This window comes from Macaca thibetana, chromosome 9 (genome assembly GCF_024542745.1).
Source record: "Macaca thibetana thibetana isolate TM-01 chromosome 9, ASM2454274v1, whole genome shotgun sequence".
In the NCBI taxonomy this organism is placed as follows: domain Eukaryota; kingdom Metazoa; phylum Chordata; class Mammalia; order Primates; family Cercopithecidae; genus Macaca; species Macaca thibetana.
In genome coordinates this window covers 61589992-61609564 of record NC_065586.1, presented here as the reverse complement: position 1 = coordinate 61609564, position 19573 = coordinate 61589992, and the positions used below count along the sequence as shown (strand labels likewise).

Below are 19573 nucleotides of genomic sequence, written 5' to 3'. Positions count from 1 at the left end.
TAGATACAGCCCACATAAGCAAAAGGTCTTTGGGGTCCTCAATAACTAAGGAGTATATAGGGATCCTGCAACCAAAAGTTTGAGAACCTCCAAGCTAAACATCTAGAGAACCAACTTCTGAAACCAAAAGTGGGGGGGATAATTTCCTCAACTTACAGCTGCTTTCTTTTTCAGATTTACCTCAAATCAGAGCCACCATTAACATCTAAATTATATTAGGCTCCCCCGTCCCTATCACCTACATAGAACCCTCCCCAAAAGGTTTGGGAGGGGCGGGTCCCAAACTATCCTCAACTATTATAAAGGTCAACACTTCATTTGCGTTCAAAGTCACTCTTAATTTCGTAACCCTAAAAACAATTTCTTAACATTAATTTAAGAATAGAAGATAATATTCTAGCTAATCATGAAAAAGACTCAGCACTATGAAGTAATGAAGTTTCAAGCACACTAGCCTACACTTCCCCAGCTGAAGTCTACCTGTCTACACCTCACGGCACTCATCAATGCTGAGCACCTGTTATGTGCCCAAACTGCTCCGCATGCTGCAGACACAGCAAGTGATCAAGACAACGCACACACCACAACGCCAGGTAGCGGTGAGTGCTACAAATAAAGCAAGGTGGGGTGGGGCAGCTATTTCAGACAGATCCGTGGGGAACACTGATAAGGCAACATCAAGCAGGGACCTGAATGCATAGAGAGAGGAAGCCCCACGGGTTACCCAGGGAGGAAGATGTCTCAGAGAGGTGGAATTCAAAATGGAAAATCTATGAACACCAACAAGGAAGGGGCCAGGAGCCTGGACAGCAGGCCAGACAGAAGACAGGGGGAGGAACTGAGAGGTGGCCAATCACCAGGTGACAGGCGACCTTGCCAACACACTCTGAGTTTTATTCCTAGTGCTATAGGAAGCCACATGGCCCTCTGGTATCAATGCCTGAAGAACAGACTTACTCGTACAGAACGGCATCCCATCACAGCTACTAAAAGAGTCGTAAGCAACGTGACAAATACTGGCCAAAAGAACTTTCCCTGCGTCTTCTTCAATCTTAGTCATGTTGTTTCCTCTCATGTAAATAATTTTTCAAAGGCAGTATCTGTCCAAATGTGGCCAGAATTTACGATTTTTACATTTACAAGTCTCATTAGAATTCACCTCACATTTTATTAGATGTCGATGTCCATCAATAGGCATTAAATAGACACATCCATACAATGAAATACTCAGCTGGGAAGTGGGAAGAGATTAAGGAGACCTGACAGCCAAGGGCTATGTGGCATAGCCGGTTGGACCCAGGAACCAAAAAATGAGATTAGTGGGAAAACTGGTAAAAATCCAAATAATAAAGTTTGCAATCTAGATAGTGAGTGTCCTGATATTAATTCCTTGCTTGTGGCAAACGTATCATGGTTATACAACACGTTGACAGTATGGAAAGCTAGGTGAAGGGTATACAGGAACTCAGTATACTACCTTTGTAACTTTTCTGTAAATCTAACATTATCTCAAATTTTAAAATTTAAGTACATCTATCTGTGTTAGCATGAAGTGACCTCTAGGATATACTGTTTAAGAAAACAAAAGGAGAAATGCAAATGAAACCACTAAGTCATTTTACTCCTATCAAATTAGCAAAATTTAAAGTTTTAACAGTATCAAATGTTAACAAAGGCATGCAGTAACTGGAAATTGAATATGTTATGGAATGGCAACTGCCAAGATCATCTGAGAGCACTTCTACAATTGTTAGTTACTCCACAACTCAGCAATTCTGCTCTTAGACATATTCCCTAGAGAAACGTTTTCCATGTGCACAAGGAGACATGTGCAAGAATTTTTACCAAAGCAGGCTGTAACAGAAAAAAACTAGAAATTATCTAAATGTCTATCACTAGAATAGAAATGATATAGACTGGGCTCAGTGGCTCACACCTGTAATCCCAGCACTTTGGGGTGCTGAGGAGGGCAGATCACCTGAGGTCAGGAGTGCGAGACCAGCCTGGCCAATGTGGTGAAGCCCTGTGTGTACTAAAAATACAACCATTAGCCAGGCGTGGTGACATGCATCCATAATCCCAGCTACTCGGGAGGATGAGACAGGAGAATCACTTGAACTCAAGAGGTGGAGGTTGCAGTGAGCCAAGATCACGCCACTGCACTCCAGCCTGGGTGACAGAGCAAGACACCGTCTCAAAAAAAAAAAAAGAAAAAGAAATTCTATAATTGAATACTATATTGTAGTGAAAATGAAACAGGTCTACGCATTTTCTTTTTTGTGGAGGGCTTTCCAGTAAAAACCAGAAAGCCTTCTAGACAAATTCTAAAAGGCATAACAGTAATCTACACATTTTCAACGTAGATAAACCTTCCTAGCAAAACAAAAAACTAACCCAACAATATAGAGTGGTCCCTCTTTAACCATAGCTTCCTTGTCTACCATGTCAGTTACCCACGGTCAAATGTGGTCTGAAAATGTATTCTGAGAGACAAAGACCACATTCACATAATTTTTATTACATATTGTTTTAATTGTTCTGTATTACTAGTTGTTGTTAATCCCTTACTGTGCCTAATTTATAAACTAAACTTTATCACAGGTATGTATGCATAAGAAAAAACATACTATATATAAGGTTTGGTCTCATCCACAGCTTCTGGCATCCCCTGGGGGTCTTGGGACACATCCCCCAAGGATAAAGGGAAAGACTGTTGGATACAATATTTGCAAAATGTTTAAAATATCCAAAACAATATATACACACTGCTGAAGCTTCCAGTCACATGTAGGGGAGGAAAAAGACCTAAGGGGGAGGAAAAACAAGTCCAGGAAGGTGGCTGTCTATGGCGGCAGCTGGGTTGTCAGGTTCCATTTCTTAACCTGGGTGTTGCATACACATGTGTTCATGATAATCTTCCACTTTTAAAATGTTTCACAATTTAAGAAGCAACAAGCAAAACAGTCAGTAGAATATACTATTATGCGTGTTAAAAAGAAAAAAGGCAGAAGGAACTCACACATGGGGTGTACCTCTGCAAGCTCCTAAGGGAGCTGCTACTAGGCTGTCTGAGGAGGGCCTGGGGCCAGCAGTGACGGGGACAAACTTTGTATTCTACACTCCATTCTACTGACTGACCTGGCTTCCCACGTCCATCTATTATCTACTCTAAACAGCTCGCCTCCATTTATGAATGGGGAAACTGAACTAGGGGGCTGGAACAGACTACCTCAGGTCCAGGGTTAGTGACAACAGGTGCAGACCCAAGCATTCAGGTTACCAGGAACCAGCTCTGATCTGCTGGGCTGCTCTGATGTCAAGATCACCTGCAGCTACACCTAGTTTGGCTACCTAGACTATGAACTGCCTACCAACTCCCTCCTAACTGCTGTGTACCTACCCTAGCTTGTTTTCCTGACTCACTAATTATACCCAGCATGTATGTTTTTAATAAGTCAATTTAATTTTGTTAAAGTCACAACGTCCTTTGAAACGAAGATGCCAAAGAAAATCACAAAATCAAGGGCAGAAAATAGGTCGATGTGCTGGGGGAACAAAGATATTGACAATACATTATTTGTATTAGTGGTACAGCAACAAACAATACTAACTAAGTCCTTTTCTGTATTCACCTAATTTATTAAAGCTAAACAGCAGCCCAGTGAAATAGGAATGATTAATGCCACTTTACAAATGATGAAATACGGGAGACTTTAAGCAACTTGCCCAAGGTCGTATGGCTACTGTCAGCAATGAGATAATGTGAAACTTCCACTCCACATTGTCATCTTCTCCCAACATACAATATTACAAATGTCATAAAGTTATTTTTTGGAACTTCACGTAATAAAAAAATAAAGCAATTAGTACTTTTGCAACAGCCAAAATCTTCATCCCAATCACTGTATTTATCATCACTGTTTTAAAGCCTAAAAAAAAAAAAAAAAAAGGCCAGGTGCGGAGACTCACACCTGTAATCCCAACACTTTGGGAGGCCGAGGCAGGCAGATCACTTGAGGTCAGGAGTTCGAGACCAGCCTGGCTAACATGGCGAAACCCCATCTCTACTAAAAATACAAAAATTAGCCAGGCGTGGTGGCACACCCCTGTAATCTCAGCTATCAGCTACCTGGGAGGCTGAGGTATGAGAATCACTTAAACCCAGGAAGCAGAGGTTGCAGTGAGCCGAGATCACGCCACTGCACTCCAGCCTGGGCAACAGAGTAAGACTTTGTCTCAAAAAAATAAATAAATAAAATAATTTTTAAAAAAGGGCAAGCAGGGCAATGTAATTCTAATTAGTACTCTCTTTCATTTATCTGAAGAATATCCAGACTCACCTTCCTGGTGGCAGAACCAAAAAGGAGCCAGAAAGCAAGGCTTACAGCCTGGCAGCCAGTAATCTAGAATCCCTGCTAGAAGCTGCCTCCAAAGCTGCCATGCATACCTGTCTAAGTGGCTTTGGTCTTGGCCTTGATAACTTCCTAAGCATGCCTCATTAGGTGCTGTCCCCAGCCAGCAACACCCCGCCCCACCCTTCCACTTCCCAACAGCTGTCTGGACATCCCATGGTTTCACTCACCGAGAAAATGGAAGACTAAGTTCTCCTTTCCCTCATCTAGAAAATGCCACACCAATTAATCCAACAGACTTCAACTCTCAGAGTTCCTTCTCCAAACAACCTGTCAGGGCCCGGTGCGGTGGCTCACACCTGTAATTCCAGCACTTTGGGAGGCTGAGGCAGGCAGATCACTTGAGGTCATGAGTTCAAGACCAGCCTGGCCAACATGGCAAAACCCCATCTCTACTAAAAATACAAAAATTAGCCGGCATGGTGGTGGGCGCCTATAATCCTAGCTACTCGGGAGGCAGAGGCGGGAAAATCGCTTGAACCCAGGAAGCGGAAGTGGCAGTGAGCCAAGATCGCACCACTGCACTCCAGCCTGGGGACAGAGCAAGACCCCATCTCAAAAACAACCTGTCAGGTTTTTCCCTTTCGGACACCTCTCTTTCACAAGAGAGAGCTGCTCTCCTCTCTCCTTTCTTCTGCCTATTAAACTTTCTGCTCCAAAAAAAAAAGAAAGAAAAAAACAAAACAACGTGTCAAATGTACTTCAAGAACGTGACAAATCACTGATTTGTTAAAACAAATAAACCCTTCTTTCTTCAGGAATTATACTCTTATTTTCACAGAATAAAACTGATTTACTATTGATAAACAGGAGATTTATCCAAAATCCCTGACAGGCCAAGACCTGAAGTTCCTACTGATATTCAGCAGGCCAGGCAATAAATTCATATGTTATTGAAAGAAAATATGTTAATACCTTCTAGCATGCCCAGAAAACACACCTGTCTTAGTGTGGGGTAGACAACATTCAGCCGGCTAGCCACCACACAGCTGACAGCTATCAGAGCATCTAAGCTTCAGGGAGCACCTGCCACATCCAGGCACCATCCCTCATGCCTTACACCTAGCTCATGAACATGCTCCTTTTTCCACCAGAGGACTCACCCAACAGCAACAGCCTCCATTATCCCATTTGTAAAAGTTGGAAACTGCAGCCTTTACATCTATGGCATTCAAGGGTTAACAAAAATGTTTCCTTTGGGGCAAGTGGGACAGGGCAGTGAATGGATGAACAGGGGCCTCTGGATGCCTGGATGCCACTGCTCTGCTCCCCAACCTCGGGGGCTGCTTACACGGGCGGGCTCACTTTGTGGTAATTCATCAAGTTGTCTACTTAATCTTCCATGTATGTAACTTACACTAAGTTTTTAAAAGTTAAGAGGTCCATGTTGACAGAGGGATACGGAAAAAGCGAGCACTGTAGAGTCTTGGGTTCTGGTCCTGGCATCCCCAGTAAATGGTCTGTGATTTGGGAGAATCACCTCTGGGCACCTCCAGGTCTTCATTTCTTCCAAAGGGGTTAGATTAGATGCTCTCCAATTCTCCCACGGTGCCATGGCTTTGCTTTCGCTTTTAGGTGGGTAAAAAGGAGAGGCAGCTGGATGGGCAAAGTAACTCAAAAGCAAGTGTCTCTACCATCAGGACATCACTGAAACACAAAATACAAAGCCGGCCCCGATTCAGGGTGACACTCTGTACTATAACAGTGTCACGAAGAAAGTTCTAAATGCCTCCCAGGCAGCAGACAATAGCTGCAGTCACCAGGCACTTTCACGAACAAAACTCATTATCATGTCTAGAAATTTTAGGAGTAACAATTCCAAAAAAATCACAAAGGGGCCACAGCTGTGAAGGCCAGGCAGCATTCAAACACTGTTATCAGCACTGACTTTGGCCTAATCCTAAAGGCAGGACAGCAAAGTTTGACCAAGGCCATTACAATACCTCCCATTTACCACAGTTTTCAGGGAAGAGGGTCCCTTGGTTAACAAAATACTGTGGTTAACCATAAGCCCATATATACCCGAGGTGGATTTTACATTTCCCAAGACACAATTAAGTCCCTTTTGGGTGATGTGAGTGAATCAGAACTCTTAAGGGTCTTGTGAAGAGTGACTCAACATCAACAAGAACAATGGATAATGTAAAAAGTAAGAAAAAAATTGCTCTGAATCAGTATAAAAAATTTAGAGACCAGCATTAGTTTATTACACAGACCATAGAATAACAGCAGTATAAGCTTGAATATAAAACCAAAATGATTTTTTTAGTAAGCAGATCGCCTTTCACTGTGCACAGGTAAACAAATTTAAGAGCTTGGTATAGGGTCAAGAGACATTCTTGAGAGCTGCTGAAAGCTAACACATTTCTTTGGTTTTGCATCAACCCTGTCATCCACTTTGTCACTGTTTATTAAAATCTGGGTAGCTGTATGGTGGCTAAAATGGCAGCCAGCCCTTAGATTACATATAGTTACTAAGAAACAGAAATTGTGGTGGGGACTGGGTGCGGTGTCTCACGCCTGTAATCCCAGCACTTTGGGAAGCTGAGGTGGGAGAATGGCTTGAACTCGGAAGGCGGAGGTTGCAGTGAGCCGAGACTGCGCCATTGCACTCCAGCCTGGGCAACAAGAGCGAAACTCCGTTTCAAAAACGAACAAATAAAACACAAACGGCCAATAGTGTGCAAGACTTTCTTTTCTCTCTCTCTCTTTTTTTTTTTTTTTTAACAGGCGGGGTCTTGCTATGTTGCCCAGGCTGGTCTCCAACTCCTAGGCTCAAGCGATCCTCCCACCTCGGTCTCCCAAAGTGCTCGGATTACGGGCATGAGCCACCGCGCCCAGATGCAAGACATTTCAAAGCAAGTGAAATGAGGACTCCATGGCAAAATAACTGGACCACAAAACACTATATCGCCTTCAATACCTATGAGAATTAAGCTCTGATATTTTTTTTTTTTAGCTTGGCCAAATTCCTATCTAAGGGGTCTAGGGAGTCATACCCTACAAATCACAAATTCTCATTAGATAGGTTTTATTTGACCCTATATATCGTGACTTACTTTCCAATCTGACTCTGGCATAACATTATGAGACAAGGAAAAAAAAAAGCAAAATATCTAAGCCCAAAATATATTTCCTTGCCATACCTTGAAATTGCCCTGCAAAGTCTCTTGTGAGAAAAATCCACATTCTATAGAGAATCCCCTTCCCCCTATGTTTTCCTTCCCAGATCCAGGAGATAATCAACTAAGAGCCAGATACCCTTTCGGGTCCATAGAAACATTTTACAACGTGCTCGCTCTCTTAAGTTGGCTACCTGAGAGCTTCCTCTGCACAATATAACTTGGTCTCCACAATCCTTTATCTTTACTTGAATATTTTCTTTTTATTGATCCCAGGTCTTCAGATAAACTCAGCCAACTGTCAACTAGAAAATGTTTAAATTTACCTATGGCCTGGAAGCCCCCTGCCGCTTTGAGTTGTCTCGCCTTTCTGAACCAAACCAAAGTATTTCTTAAATGTATGTGATTGATGTGTCATACCTCCCTAAAATACGTAAAATCAAGCTGTACCCAGACCACCTTGGGCATATGTTCTCAGGACCTCCTGAGGGCTGTGTCACGGGCCATGGTCACTCATATTTGGCTCAGAATAAATCTCAAAATATTTTAGAGTCTGACTCGTTTTGTCAACACCTAGAATCCGGAGTAAATACTACGCAAACGTCAACACAGATGATATACATGTGCTTCCTGCAGCTTCGCTACCCTTACAGACAGGCAACTGAAGCCAACGGCCAAAGTGTCCTGCGGGACGGGGCTCCAGCCCACCTCCATCACGTGCGCCCAGCACAGGCACAACACAGCTGCCCAAGCGGTCACCCTACAAGACCCACCCCACAGTGGAAAACGCAGTCTGAGGGAAGGCCTCGGGGCCCCCACCGCGCAGGAACCCACTCCAGCCCCAAGGGAGATGCTGCCTAGGGCCTGGGCCGCCCTCCCGGGGGCATTTTCGCAGCCAGCCCCCCGGAGCCCCCGGTCGCCCAGAGAAAGCCGGCGAACGCGCCTGCGCAGTGCGCGCCCCCTCGCCAACCCGGGCAGGGGGAGCAGAGGGACCAGGCCCGGCACAGCCCACACTGGGGGAGATGGACGCTGCGAGGCACCTCCTCCCCAGACTGAGGGTCCCAGGGCTTACCCGCGCCCAGGAGGCTGGCCAGGAGGAAGAGAGCGTACATAGCGCCGCCTGACTCCGCAGTCTGCAATGCGGAGCGTCAGCTGATCCCCGCAGATATAAATCTGCCCTGCCTCGAAGCCGTCCAGTGCGCAGGCGCTAACCCCGCCCAGTCCGGGCCTGCCCGGGCTCATCAGCACCCTGACTCAGCGCCTCTGAGGGCGCCTGCGCGAAGGGGAGGCCAATTGGGGGACAATGGGAGGAGCGAAGGGAAGGGCTATGGGGAGGAGTGAGGAAAAACTTCGAGAAAAGGAAGGGAAAAGTCATAAAAGAAAAACCCTATTAATAGGTCAGAGATTATATATGTAACAATACCTTTTAAATCTCCACATTGTTGGCCGCCGCGGTGGCTGACACTTGTAATCTCAACACTTGGGAGGCCGAGGCGGGCGGAGAGTTCAAGACCAGCCTGGGCAACGTGGTGAAACCCCATCTCTACAAAAAAAATACAAAAAAATCAGCCCGTTGTAGTAGCGGGTTTCACACAGAATAGCTTGAGGTTTCACAGAGAATGAGTAGTCGTGTAACGGTGAGGGTACAGGACTCAGTCCTGGCCAGGAGCACGTGGGGGCAGGTGGTGGCACCTGGTCAAAGGCAAGTCTGGGCTGGGCGTGGTGGCTCACGCCTGTAATCCCAACACTTTGGGAGGCCGAGGCGGGCGGATCATGAGGTCAGGAGTTCGAGACCAGCCTGACCAATATGGTGAAACCCTGTCTCTACTAAAAATACAAAAATTAGCCAGGCATGGTGGTGCACACCTGTGGTCCCAGGTACTCAGGAGGCTGAGGCAGGAGAATCGCTTAAACCTGGGAGGCGGAGGTTGTGGTGAGTCGAGATCACGCTACTGCACTCCAGCCTGGATGACAGAGCAAGACTCCATCACAAAAAAAAAAAAGTGTAAGCCTCACATTGTGGTACCGTTAAAGATGTACTACCATTCCTCACCCAACGTAAGAGATCATAAGAGTCACAACCAACACTCCTGTAGCAAGAGACAGCCTAAGAGAAAAGCATAACAAATTTATGTAATCAACGTTTTATGTGACATGGAAGCCTTCAGAAATTAAGACCCAAAGACCTAGGGAAAACTTAATTTTTATGCCGAGGTTCGATGAAAACCGAACATGTAAAAACATGCTCAGCCAAGGGTGTGGTTTCATGGTGATAGACTGAGAGGAAACCCAGCAGCCTGTCGGTTCAGATTCTCCTAGGCCTTTGTGTTCCTTCCTCCCGGGTATGGGGAGGGTCTTCAAAGGAGAAAGGAGAAGAAAAGAGATTGACCATTCTAGGTTTTATGGATGGCTTTGGGGCACAGGCATTCTAGATTCTATGCCTTGGGGAAGAGGAATTTGAGTTTCTGTGACTCCTTTTGAGGGAGAAAGAGAGGCGAGAGACAGGAGGGCAGAAGAAGGCCAAGGTCTTTGTTGTGACCTTCTAATCTCCGTTAGTTCAAAGAAATCAGCATGTCAAAGTGCCATATTTTGGGGTATGTTTTCTGAGCCCCAACAAGTCAAAAAGGTGAACAATGTATACAAGTTCTTACAGTTAGGATTCAGACTTACCACTGGACCCACACTGTCTCCTAAATCATGTTTCTAGTACTTAGAAGCAGCTTTATTCTGTGCCCTCCTTTCCCTCTTAACATTTCACGTGTGCAATCCCTTTCACAAGACTGTGGGTCTCCCCACGAGCCACAGACAGGCTTTTCAGTATTAAAAACATCCCCTCCCAAGGCTCCGCCATGGTTTGTCCGTGGAGTTAGAGGCAGTGGAGGAAAGGGACTGAGGAGAAAAACAAGAGAGAGGAGGAAGTGCCTCAGCCTCTGGAGAAGGGAACGAGAAGCAAAGCCAGAATCTGAGAACCCAGCTAAAAATCCGCCTTGCTGGAAATGGGAGCAGTGCCACCATGTCCAGCCGCCACCTGAATCCAGAATAAGAAAGGAAGGCCTGGGTGGCCCACACAAAGCCAGTCACCCTCTGCCTGTGGCTGCTCCTGCCAGCTCCTGAACAGAGAATGATGGCCCCCTCCAGAAGGACAAGAACCTGCCAACCCCAAGGCAGGGAAAGGAGGGGAATCTTAGCCCCTTAGGGCAGGCACTTAGAGGTCATTTAGTCCCGTTCCATTGTTGTACCTGTAGGGAAACTGAGCCCAGGAGAGGGCAGGACATTTATCCAAGGTCACACAACAGATAGAGACAGAACCTGGCCTGAAGCCTAGTTTCCTGACCTAGGAAGGGCAAACCTACAGTTGTCTCACTTCCTCCAATCTGCAATCCCCTCTGGAGAACAGCCCCAGGGACTGAAGCCTCAGAACCTTCAGTTCTGCTCCCCTGCAATCTCCCTAAGCTCCCCCCACCTCCGGCCCCCACCACAGCTCTGACTTCCTCTGGGGAGCCAGATGGGGAAGTGTGCCCCATGCACCACCGTGGGCCATGTGAGGCAGCTGAGTGAGTTGGGACAAGATGTGGTCTCAACTGGATGCCTCACAGGTTGGCCTCAATGGCCAGATGGAGACTTCGTGGCTGCTCCACCTTTGGGCTTCCCAGGCCAGGCAGAAGCGTGAGGCAGACCACACAACAGCTGGTTAAAAGCAAGGGAGCTGGGGCTCTAGGACAAATCCCCACTCCTTAAGCTCCTTGCAGATGGAGGAGCAAAGCATCCCAGTGTTCCATGCAGAGGTTACAGGACTCCAAGCCAAAAGGAAGCTCAGAGACCTCAGATCATCCCTTCTCATCTGGTAGAGCTACTGATATCTCAGGGCTGGTTAACAACAGAGACTGAACCAGGACTCGTGGTTTTTTTTTTGTTTGTTTTTCTGTTTTTTTGGAGATGGAGGCTCACTCTATCGGCCAGGCTGGAGCGCAATGGTGCGATCTCGGCTCACTGCCACTTCCACCTCCCAGGTTCAAGCGATTCTCCTGCCTCAGCCTCCCGAGTAGCTGGGATAACAGGTGCATGCCACCACACCTGGCTAGTTTTTTTGTATTTTTTGGTAGAGACAGGATTTCACCATGTTGGCCAGGCTGTTCTCAAACTCTGACCTGAAGGGATCCTCCTGCCTTGGCCTCCCAAAGTGCTGGGATTACAGGTGTGAGCCACCACACCTGGCCTTTTTTTTTTTTTTTTTAATATTCCTCCTTCATACCTAGAGGAATATGTCAGTGTTTTTGAGAGAAACTTTCTGCCTTTTATCTCCTCACCTGTAACTCAACAGTAATATGCTACTTCATCTACCTCGTCCGGAACTCCATGAGGACAGAATTTTAATAAAGAATATAAAAGCAATAAGTAGATTATTATTAATTTTTTTACCTAGTCAGTAGACGCTTAAATCCTCTTAAAAAAAAAAAAAAAAAAAAAAAAAAAAAAAAAAAAAAAAAGAACCTTCTGAACCATCTGCGTGTAGGCATAGGCAACAAGAACTGTGAAGCTCCTCAAACCCTCTGGCTCCCTTATGCCGTTCCTAGCTATGTACCCTCAGGGAAATACTCCAGAAGTGAAGGAATATTTTGTCCGAAGTGTTCACAGAAGGGTCCTTTAGAACCATGGAAGTTGGAAAGATCCCAAGTGCTGAAAAATGAAGAGATGACTGCGGAAACTGGCTGGATAGAGCAACGGTACTGAAGCAGCGTTGAAACAGCAGGAGGAGGGAGCAAGGGCCAGGCTGCAGCAAGTCTTCCAGGAATCTGGGTCCCAAGAAACATGGGCAGAGCGAGAGGCCAAAGCCCATCTGCTAGTAAGCCCTGCTGCTGACTTCCCAGAGAGGGTGGCAGAACTGGTGGAGAGCTTCCAGATCCTGGATCCCACTGGGCGCGGTGGCTCACGCCTGTCATCCCAGCACTTTGGGAGGCCAAGGCGGGCAGACCACTTGAGGTCAGGAGTTCGAGACCAGCCCGGCCAACATGGTGAAACCCCGTCTCTACTAAAAATACAAAAATTAGCCGGGCGTAGTGGCACACGCCTGTAATCCCAGCTACCTGGGAGGCTAAGGTATGAGAATCGCTTGAACCCAGGAGGCAGAGGCTGCAGTGAGCTGAGATCCTGCCATTGCACTATAGCTTGGGTGACAGAGCGAGACTGTCTCAAAAAAAAAAAAAAAAAAAACCTGGAAACAAACAAACAAAAAGATCCTACAGCCTGCAGCACCCCAAAGAGAGGATGCACGGGCAGCCATAGCCCTCCACCCTGTCCTTCTCCCTCCCACAAGTGCAGGATTTCAGCCAGGAGGGGAACAGAGAATTAGAAGTAGGGGGGAAATTCTGACTTTGGATTAACTCATCTTGCATTATTTCACTCATGGAAATGTCCACATTGTAATTTTTAAAAAACAAAATTAATATGGGAAAATTTAAAAGAGAAAAGAAAACCCCTTCCACCGCCACCCTCTGGGAGCTCAAGTCTTCAAGGAACTGAAAAGATATTTTTCCTTAGAAATGTGAGCCATGCTTAAGGTTTCTCAATGGCCTTCCAGTTCTGGATCTCAGTTCTGCATGAGGCCCCAATTTTTGTGTCTGAGATCTCTTGAAATCCCCACCTGCCAGACCCTTTTAATAATTTTCCAGCTGGGCACAGTGGCTCATGCCTATAATCCCAGCACTTTCGGAGGCCAAGGTGAGAGGATCACTTGAGCCCAGGAGTTGGAGACCATCCTGGGCAACCTGACAAAACCCTGTCTACAAAAAAAATGCAAAAATTAGCCAGGTGTGGTGATACAGGTCTGTGATCCCAGCTACTCTGGAGGTTATGGGATGAGAGGATGGCTTGAACCCAAGAGGGTGAGGCTGCAGTTGCACCCCTCTGCATGTCAGCCTGGGCAACAGAGCAAGATCCCATCTCAAATAATAATAATGATGTTCCCTGTGGCCCCAGATGGCCTCCATCTGTTACTTTTTCTACAACTGAAAGTTCCTGGCCAAGATAGCCGAGGAGACAAGACGTATCTACCACTGAGGCCCAGCTCACCTGCTTGACCCCAAGGCTCCACTCCAACGCCCTAAACAGCCACCCTAGAGCCCCCTAATGCCCTGGAAACCTCCCTTGACCCCTCACCCTGTCTCAAACAACGACAGGTTCTCTCCCTCTAGCATCTTCCTCCTTGAGCCCTCTGGCCTTCAGGCCCTCCAGCCTGCACTTGTCCTTGTGCCTCGAATGAGACTTCAGGCATCACTCAGGGCAGGTTCAGGCTGTCCCAGGGACACCTCTCCCATCACCCACCAATTCCCAGCCTCTGACTTCTCCTCCTATACCCCTACCTCCCCTGGGCTGCTGAAGCACTCAACAGTGCAGCCAAGCTCACCAAGCCCTCTGTGCTTCTCAGCACCTATTCACCCTCCCCTGTGGCACAGTCTGCTACACCCTCTAATATCCTTCACCCCCTTCTCCTTGATTTGATAGTTACTAATCAGACCCCTTATTTCTAGCAGGGCACGTGGCCACCTACAATAAAAACTACACATCCCAACCTCCCTTGCAGCCACGGGACTTCATTGTGGCCAATGAGATTAAAAAAAACAAGTACCCAATTTGTGATTTCTAGGTACTGTTTTTTAAAGGAAGGCATATATCCAGTGCAAATATTCAAATATTTAACAACTGGTACTGCCAGGACACTGTCCATAGTGCTGGGGGAATGTCCTAGAAGGCCCCAACTGAGCCAGGCTGCTGTCTTGGAGGGGTGGATGGTTCCCAGGGATGAGCCGGCAGCGGGGGTGGGCAGCAGGGGGCTAGCAGGTGTTGCCAACTGGCACAGAAGTCCTTCATAATTTACTTATTTTTATTTAATTTTACATTTATTTATTTATTTATTTTGAGATGGAGACTTGCTCTGTCGCCCCGGCTGGAGTGCAGTGGCGCCATCTTGGCTCACTGCAACCTCTGCCTCCTGGGTTCAAGCAATTCTCCTGCCTCAGCCTCCCAAGTAGCTGGGATTACAGGTGCCCACCATCACGCCCAGCTAATTTTTATATTTTTAGTAGAGACGGTGTTTCACCATGTTGGCTAGGCTGCTGTCGAATTCCTGACCTCAGGTGATCTGCCCACCTCGGCCTCCCAAAGTGCTGGATTATACGAACTCTGCTCTTTATAATTTAATTACTGGTACAGTTCTAATGATCTGTATAAGCTAAATATCAGCCCTGGCTACAACCTCCCTTCTTCAGCCCGCTGCCTGGATTGTAGACATAATGGCAGGAGCTCAAGCATCCATCCTGGGCCATGAGGTAGAAGCCTCGTTAAGGATGACGAAACAACAAGAGAGGAGCCTGCGTCCCTGATGATTATACCTGCTCCAGGCTGTCCCTTGTGGGCTTTGTTTATGTAAACAAACTCCTATCTTGATTAAGTTTTTGTTATCTTCAGTTTTCTGCTTCATTCCCAATCTTATTAACAATGCTCAAACCCCTATGTAATTTTTAATTTATTTCATACCCAAATACTGTTTTACTCCTTCCTTTTCTCTGAGGAGGAGATGTCCTTCCTCTTCTTTGCAAGGCTTTACGTATTTTCCTCCCCTTTGCAAGTTTAGCCACTAAACACTACTATACTTTTGCTGATCAGCTCCTGTGACTTTTTTAACAGGACTGATATTCTATTTTGGTTGGTTGATGCCCACGTCTTTCACTTTGTTGAATTAATTATTTCCTAACTGCTATATCACCAGGAACCATCAATGAATATTTTTAATATCACTTCTCTGGTACTTTGCTTTGTCAATTGTTCTTTCTTTCCTTTCTCTCTCTCTCTTTTTTTTTTTTTGGAAATGGAGCCTTGCTCTGTCGCCCAGGCTGGAGTGCAATGGTGTGATCTCAGCTCATTGCAACCTCTGTCCCCTGGGTTCAAACGATTCTTCTGCCTCAGCTTCCTTTGTAGCTGGGGCTACAGGTGTGTGCCACCACACCCGTCTAATTTTTGTATTTTTTTTTTTTTTTTTGAGATGGAGTCTTGCTCTGTCACCCAGGCTGGAGTGCAGTGGCCAGATCTCAGCTCACTGCAAGCTCCGCCTCCCGGGTTCACGCCATTCTCCTGCGTCAGCCTCGAGTAGCTGGGACTACAGGCGCCCGCCACCTCACCCGGCTAGTTTTTGTATTTTTAGTAGAGACGGGGTTTCACCGGGTTAGCCAGGATGGTCTCGATCTCCTGACCTCATGATCCACCTGTCTCAGCCTCCCAAAGTGCTGGGATTACAGGCTTGAGCCACCACGCCCGGCCTAATTTTTGTATTTTTAGTAGAGACGGGGTTTTGCCATGTTCACCAGGCTGGTCTCAAACTCCTGACCTCAAGTGATCCACCTGCCTCTGCCTCCCAAAGTGCTAGGATTACAGGTGTGAGCCATTGCGTCCAGCCCCCTTTCTTTTTTTTTTTTTTTTTTTTTTTGAGACAGTCTCACTCTGTCACCCAGACTGGAGTGCAGTGGTGCATTCTTGGCTCACTACAACCTCCGTCTCCCAGGTTCAAGCGATTTTCCTACCTCAGCCTCCCAAGTAGCTGGGATTACAGGCACACGCCACCACCCCTGGCTAATTTTTGTATTTTTGGTAGAGACGGGGTTTCGCCATGTTGGCCAGGCTGGTCTCAAACTCCTGACCTCAGCCTCAGCCTCCCAAAGGGTTGGGATTACAGGTGTGAGCCATTGTGTCCAGCCCCTTTCCTTTTTTATATCTTCCGTCTCCTTCTGTGCATTGACTTTTCCCTGTCAGACTCTAAGTATGCCCAAGGCTCTCCTATCCTAAAAGAAATCTTTCTTTACCCTTGACTTTCACATGAGCCACTGTGCTTTCTCCCACCTTCCCTTCAGTGCCATACGCAGTATGGCAGTATACACTCACCATAACTACTACTATCCCTCCCAACTAACTCTAATCCAGCCCACTGATCCCCCAAATGGCTTCTGGAAAGTAGGGAGTCAATTCCTTCTTGGAAAGTCCACCAGCACCCTCTGTTCCCTTTAACCTCTGGCACTGTTGGTTTGCTTCTCCTTTCTTTTTTTTTTTTTTTTTTTTTTTTTTTTTTTTTTTTTGAGATGGAGTCTTGCTCTGTCACCCAGGCTGGAGTGCTGTGGCCGGATCTCAGCTCACTGCAAGCTCTGCCTCCCGGGTTCACGCCATTCTCCTGCCTCAGCCTCCTGAGTAGCTGGGACTACAGGCGCCCGCCACCTCACCCGGCTAGTTTTTTTGTATTTTTTAGTAGAGACAGGGTTTCACCGTGTTAGCCAGGATGGTCTCGATCTCCTGACCTCGTGATCCGCCCGTCTCGGCCTCCCAAAGTGCTAGGATTACAGGCTTGAGCCACCGCGCCCAGCCTGCTTCTCCTTTCTACAAGTCCTCCCCTCCCGCCCCTGCCTTTGGCATCAGTGACACAGTGCCACTCCGCAGGGATGCTGAATACGCACCACACACGTCCCCACTGCCTGCTTCCTCATTCATGGCAGACACCACCAATAGACCTTGCCTCCTGAAGCCTTCTCAACTCAGTACTCCTCTGCTTTCAGAGTTGGCTCTTGGATTGACATATTTGCCATCTGTCTCAGATGGGGTTTCCTGGGAACCACAGTCTAAGGCTGAGATGAGTAGGCAGGAGTTTACTGGGGTGTGTTCTCAGGATCACACCTGTGAGGCCATGAGGGCAGCAAGATAGGGGACACCGAACTACGATGAAGTTGTAACGTTGGCCTCAGCCCATACGGCGTTGCAGGGATAGTGCTGCAGAATGGCTCTCAACTGGGGTAAGGGGTGTGGGCCTTTATAGCCTAAGATAATATGTCCCAGGGGAGGGAGTGCAAGCTTGGGTGAGGGGCTCCGTTGGCTGAGGGGAATTCCTGGAGAGGGCACAATTGCCAGCCCTCAGCAGACACCCCCATGGTGGAGAGGCAGTGGGTGGCTTGGCCCTGAAAGAAGAATCTATATAGTATACTCACCCACTATACTCTGATTGCTCTCAGTCTTCCTTCTACTTCTCTGACCATTTCCTTTTCTTCTTCTTCTTTTTTTTTTTTTTTAAATGGAGTTTTGCTCTTGTTGCCCAGGCTGGAGTGCAATGGCACTATCTCAGCTCACTGCAACCTCCACCTCCCAGGTTCAAGCGATTCTCCTGCCTCAGCCTCCTGAGGAGCTGGGATTACAGGTATGTGCCACCACGCCTGGCTAATTTTGTATTTTTAGTAGAGACAGGGTTTCTTCATGTTGGTCAGGCTGGTCTTGAACTCCCGACCTCCGGTGATCCACTCGCCTCGGCCTCCCAAAGTGCTGGGATTCAGATGTGAGCCATCGCGCCCGACCGCCATTTCTTCATAGCAAGCTTGTCCAACCCATGGCCTGCAGACCACATGCAGCCCAGGACGGCCTTGAATGCAGCCCAACACAAGTTTATAAACTTTCTTAAAACATCATGAGATTTTTGTTGTGATTTTTTTTTTTTTTTTTTTAGCTCATCAGTTATCATTAGTGTTAGTGTATTTTATGTGTGGCCCAAGACAATTTTTCTTCTTCCCATATGGCCCAGGGAAGCCACAAGAATGGACATCCCTGCTTTATGGAATACAAGGCCTTGAACCTAGCCCAGCTTTGCAATCTCTGTTCCCTCAAACTTCCAACCTTCCCCTCCATCCCCTGGTTCCACCTACTCTGCCCACATTTTCTCAGATGTCTAAATAAGCTATGCAGCTTCACATTTATGTGCCTTATAAAGACACCCACTCCCCACCTCGAATTCTGTTTCCTACCTCTTTCTCTGGTAAACTCTTACTCATCCTTCAAAATCCATTTAAGGCCAGGCACGGTGGCTCACGCCTGTAATCCCGGCACTTTGGAAGGCCAAGGCAGACGGATCACCTGAGATCAGGAGTTCAAGACCAGCCTGGCCAACATGGCGAAACCCCGTCTCTACTAAAAATACAAAAATTAGCCAGGCCTGGTGTTACGTGCCTATAGTCCCAGCTACTTAGAAGGCTGAGGCAGGAGAATCGCTTGAACCCGGTGGGGGTGGGGAGTGGGGGGTGGTGTGGAGGTTGAGCTGAGATCGTGCCACTACACTCCAGCCTGAGTGACAGAGTGAGACTCTGTCTCAAAACAAACAAACAAAAAAAGATGCTGCCAGAGGGAAGCCTTTGCTATGCTTTAGGAACTGGTGGACACTTACTCCTCACCACTCCCATTGGGTTCTGTTCACATCTCAACAGCATTTCTCATTTTGTCTTGTTAAAGACCAAATTGTTTTAGCAATACATTTAATGAGCACCTGGTATATACCAGGCGCTGTACCGACAGCTGAAGACACAGAAATGAATCACGCAGGCTGAGTGGAAAGGCCACACAAGATGCTCGTTATTACGTCTCCACTCCGGGGAAGCCTGATTGCTGGCCGGGCCCACAGCTCTATCAGGGCTCCTTGTACACACACGTCCCATTTGGCATCCTGAGGCCCTGTCACCCGCTGGGTTGTGGATAATCACACTCCCAGTCAGTCACTCTATTCTGAGTGCACGGGATGCCGCCTGGCCCCACAGCTCTGCCCCCAGATGTTATTCATATTGGACAGGCGGCCCCCATCAGCTGCTCTCTTGGGGAGTTTAAACAGGAGCTGCTAGGAGAGCCCTGGCACAGCTGGTGAGTCAGCAGCAGCAGGACACTGGGGCAGGCCGGGAGCTGCTGAGTCACTGTAGCAGTCTGCAAGTTGGTGAGGTCAGAGCCCCTAGAGAATCTGATGAAAGCTGGGAACACTCTGCCAGAAAAATGCTCAGACACATTTTGCACTGACTTCAGCAGTCTCTCAGGCCTCAGCCATCCATCTGTGGACGTCAGAAGGAGAACCTTAGTAAACCCAATGAGGGGAAGTGACTTAACTGCTCACACCACCAATAAATAATAGAACTAACACCAGAGCCAGTGCTCCTGAGTCACAGTCCTGTCAATTTATCAGATCCCTGTACCAGGCATCTG

At 47.2% G+C, this 19573-nt stretch overlaps 2 protein-coding genes and 1 non-coding gene across 5 annotated transcripts in view; all 3 read right to left on the bottom strand.

Moving 5' to 3' along the window:
• The window catches only part of PSAP (prosaposin), a 517400-nt gene that overhangs the window by 26686 nt on the left and 471141 nt on the right, over nucleotides 1-19573 (bottom strand). Inside the window, exons 1-2 of one of the 3 annotated variants that reach the window (XM_050803609.1) lie at nucleotides 8607-8672; nucleotides 5770-5980 (exon numbers count right to left, since the gene is read on the bottom strand). Coding sequence is in view for 2 of the 3 variants with exons in the window: in XM_050803607.1 (XP_050659564.1) it covers nucleotides 8607-8646 (40 nt within the window). In the remaining variant the exon portion in view is untranslated. Of the gene's footprint in view, nucleotides 1-5769; nucleotides 5981-8606; nucleotides 8736-19573 lie in introns of those variants that run through there. The other 2 variants (XM_050803607.1, XM_050803608.1) reach the window with 2 other exon arrangements.
• Nucleotides 1-19573, bottom strand: part of PCBD1 (pterin-4 alpha-carbinolamine dehydratase 1) — a 1172580-nt gene that overhangs the window by 982568 nt on the left and 170439 nt on the right. The window lies entirely within an intron of this gene.
• On the bottom strand, nucleotides 2283-2342 carry LOC126963465 (U7 small nuclear RNA). Its single transcript, XR_007729099.1, has one exon. It is a non-coding gene; the product is annotated as a U7 small nuclear RNA (small nuclear RNA).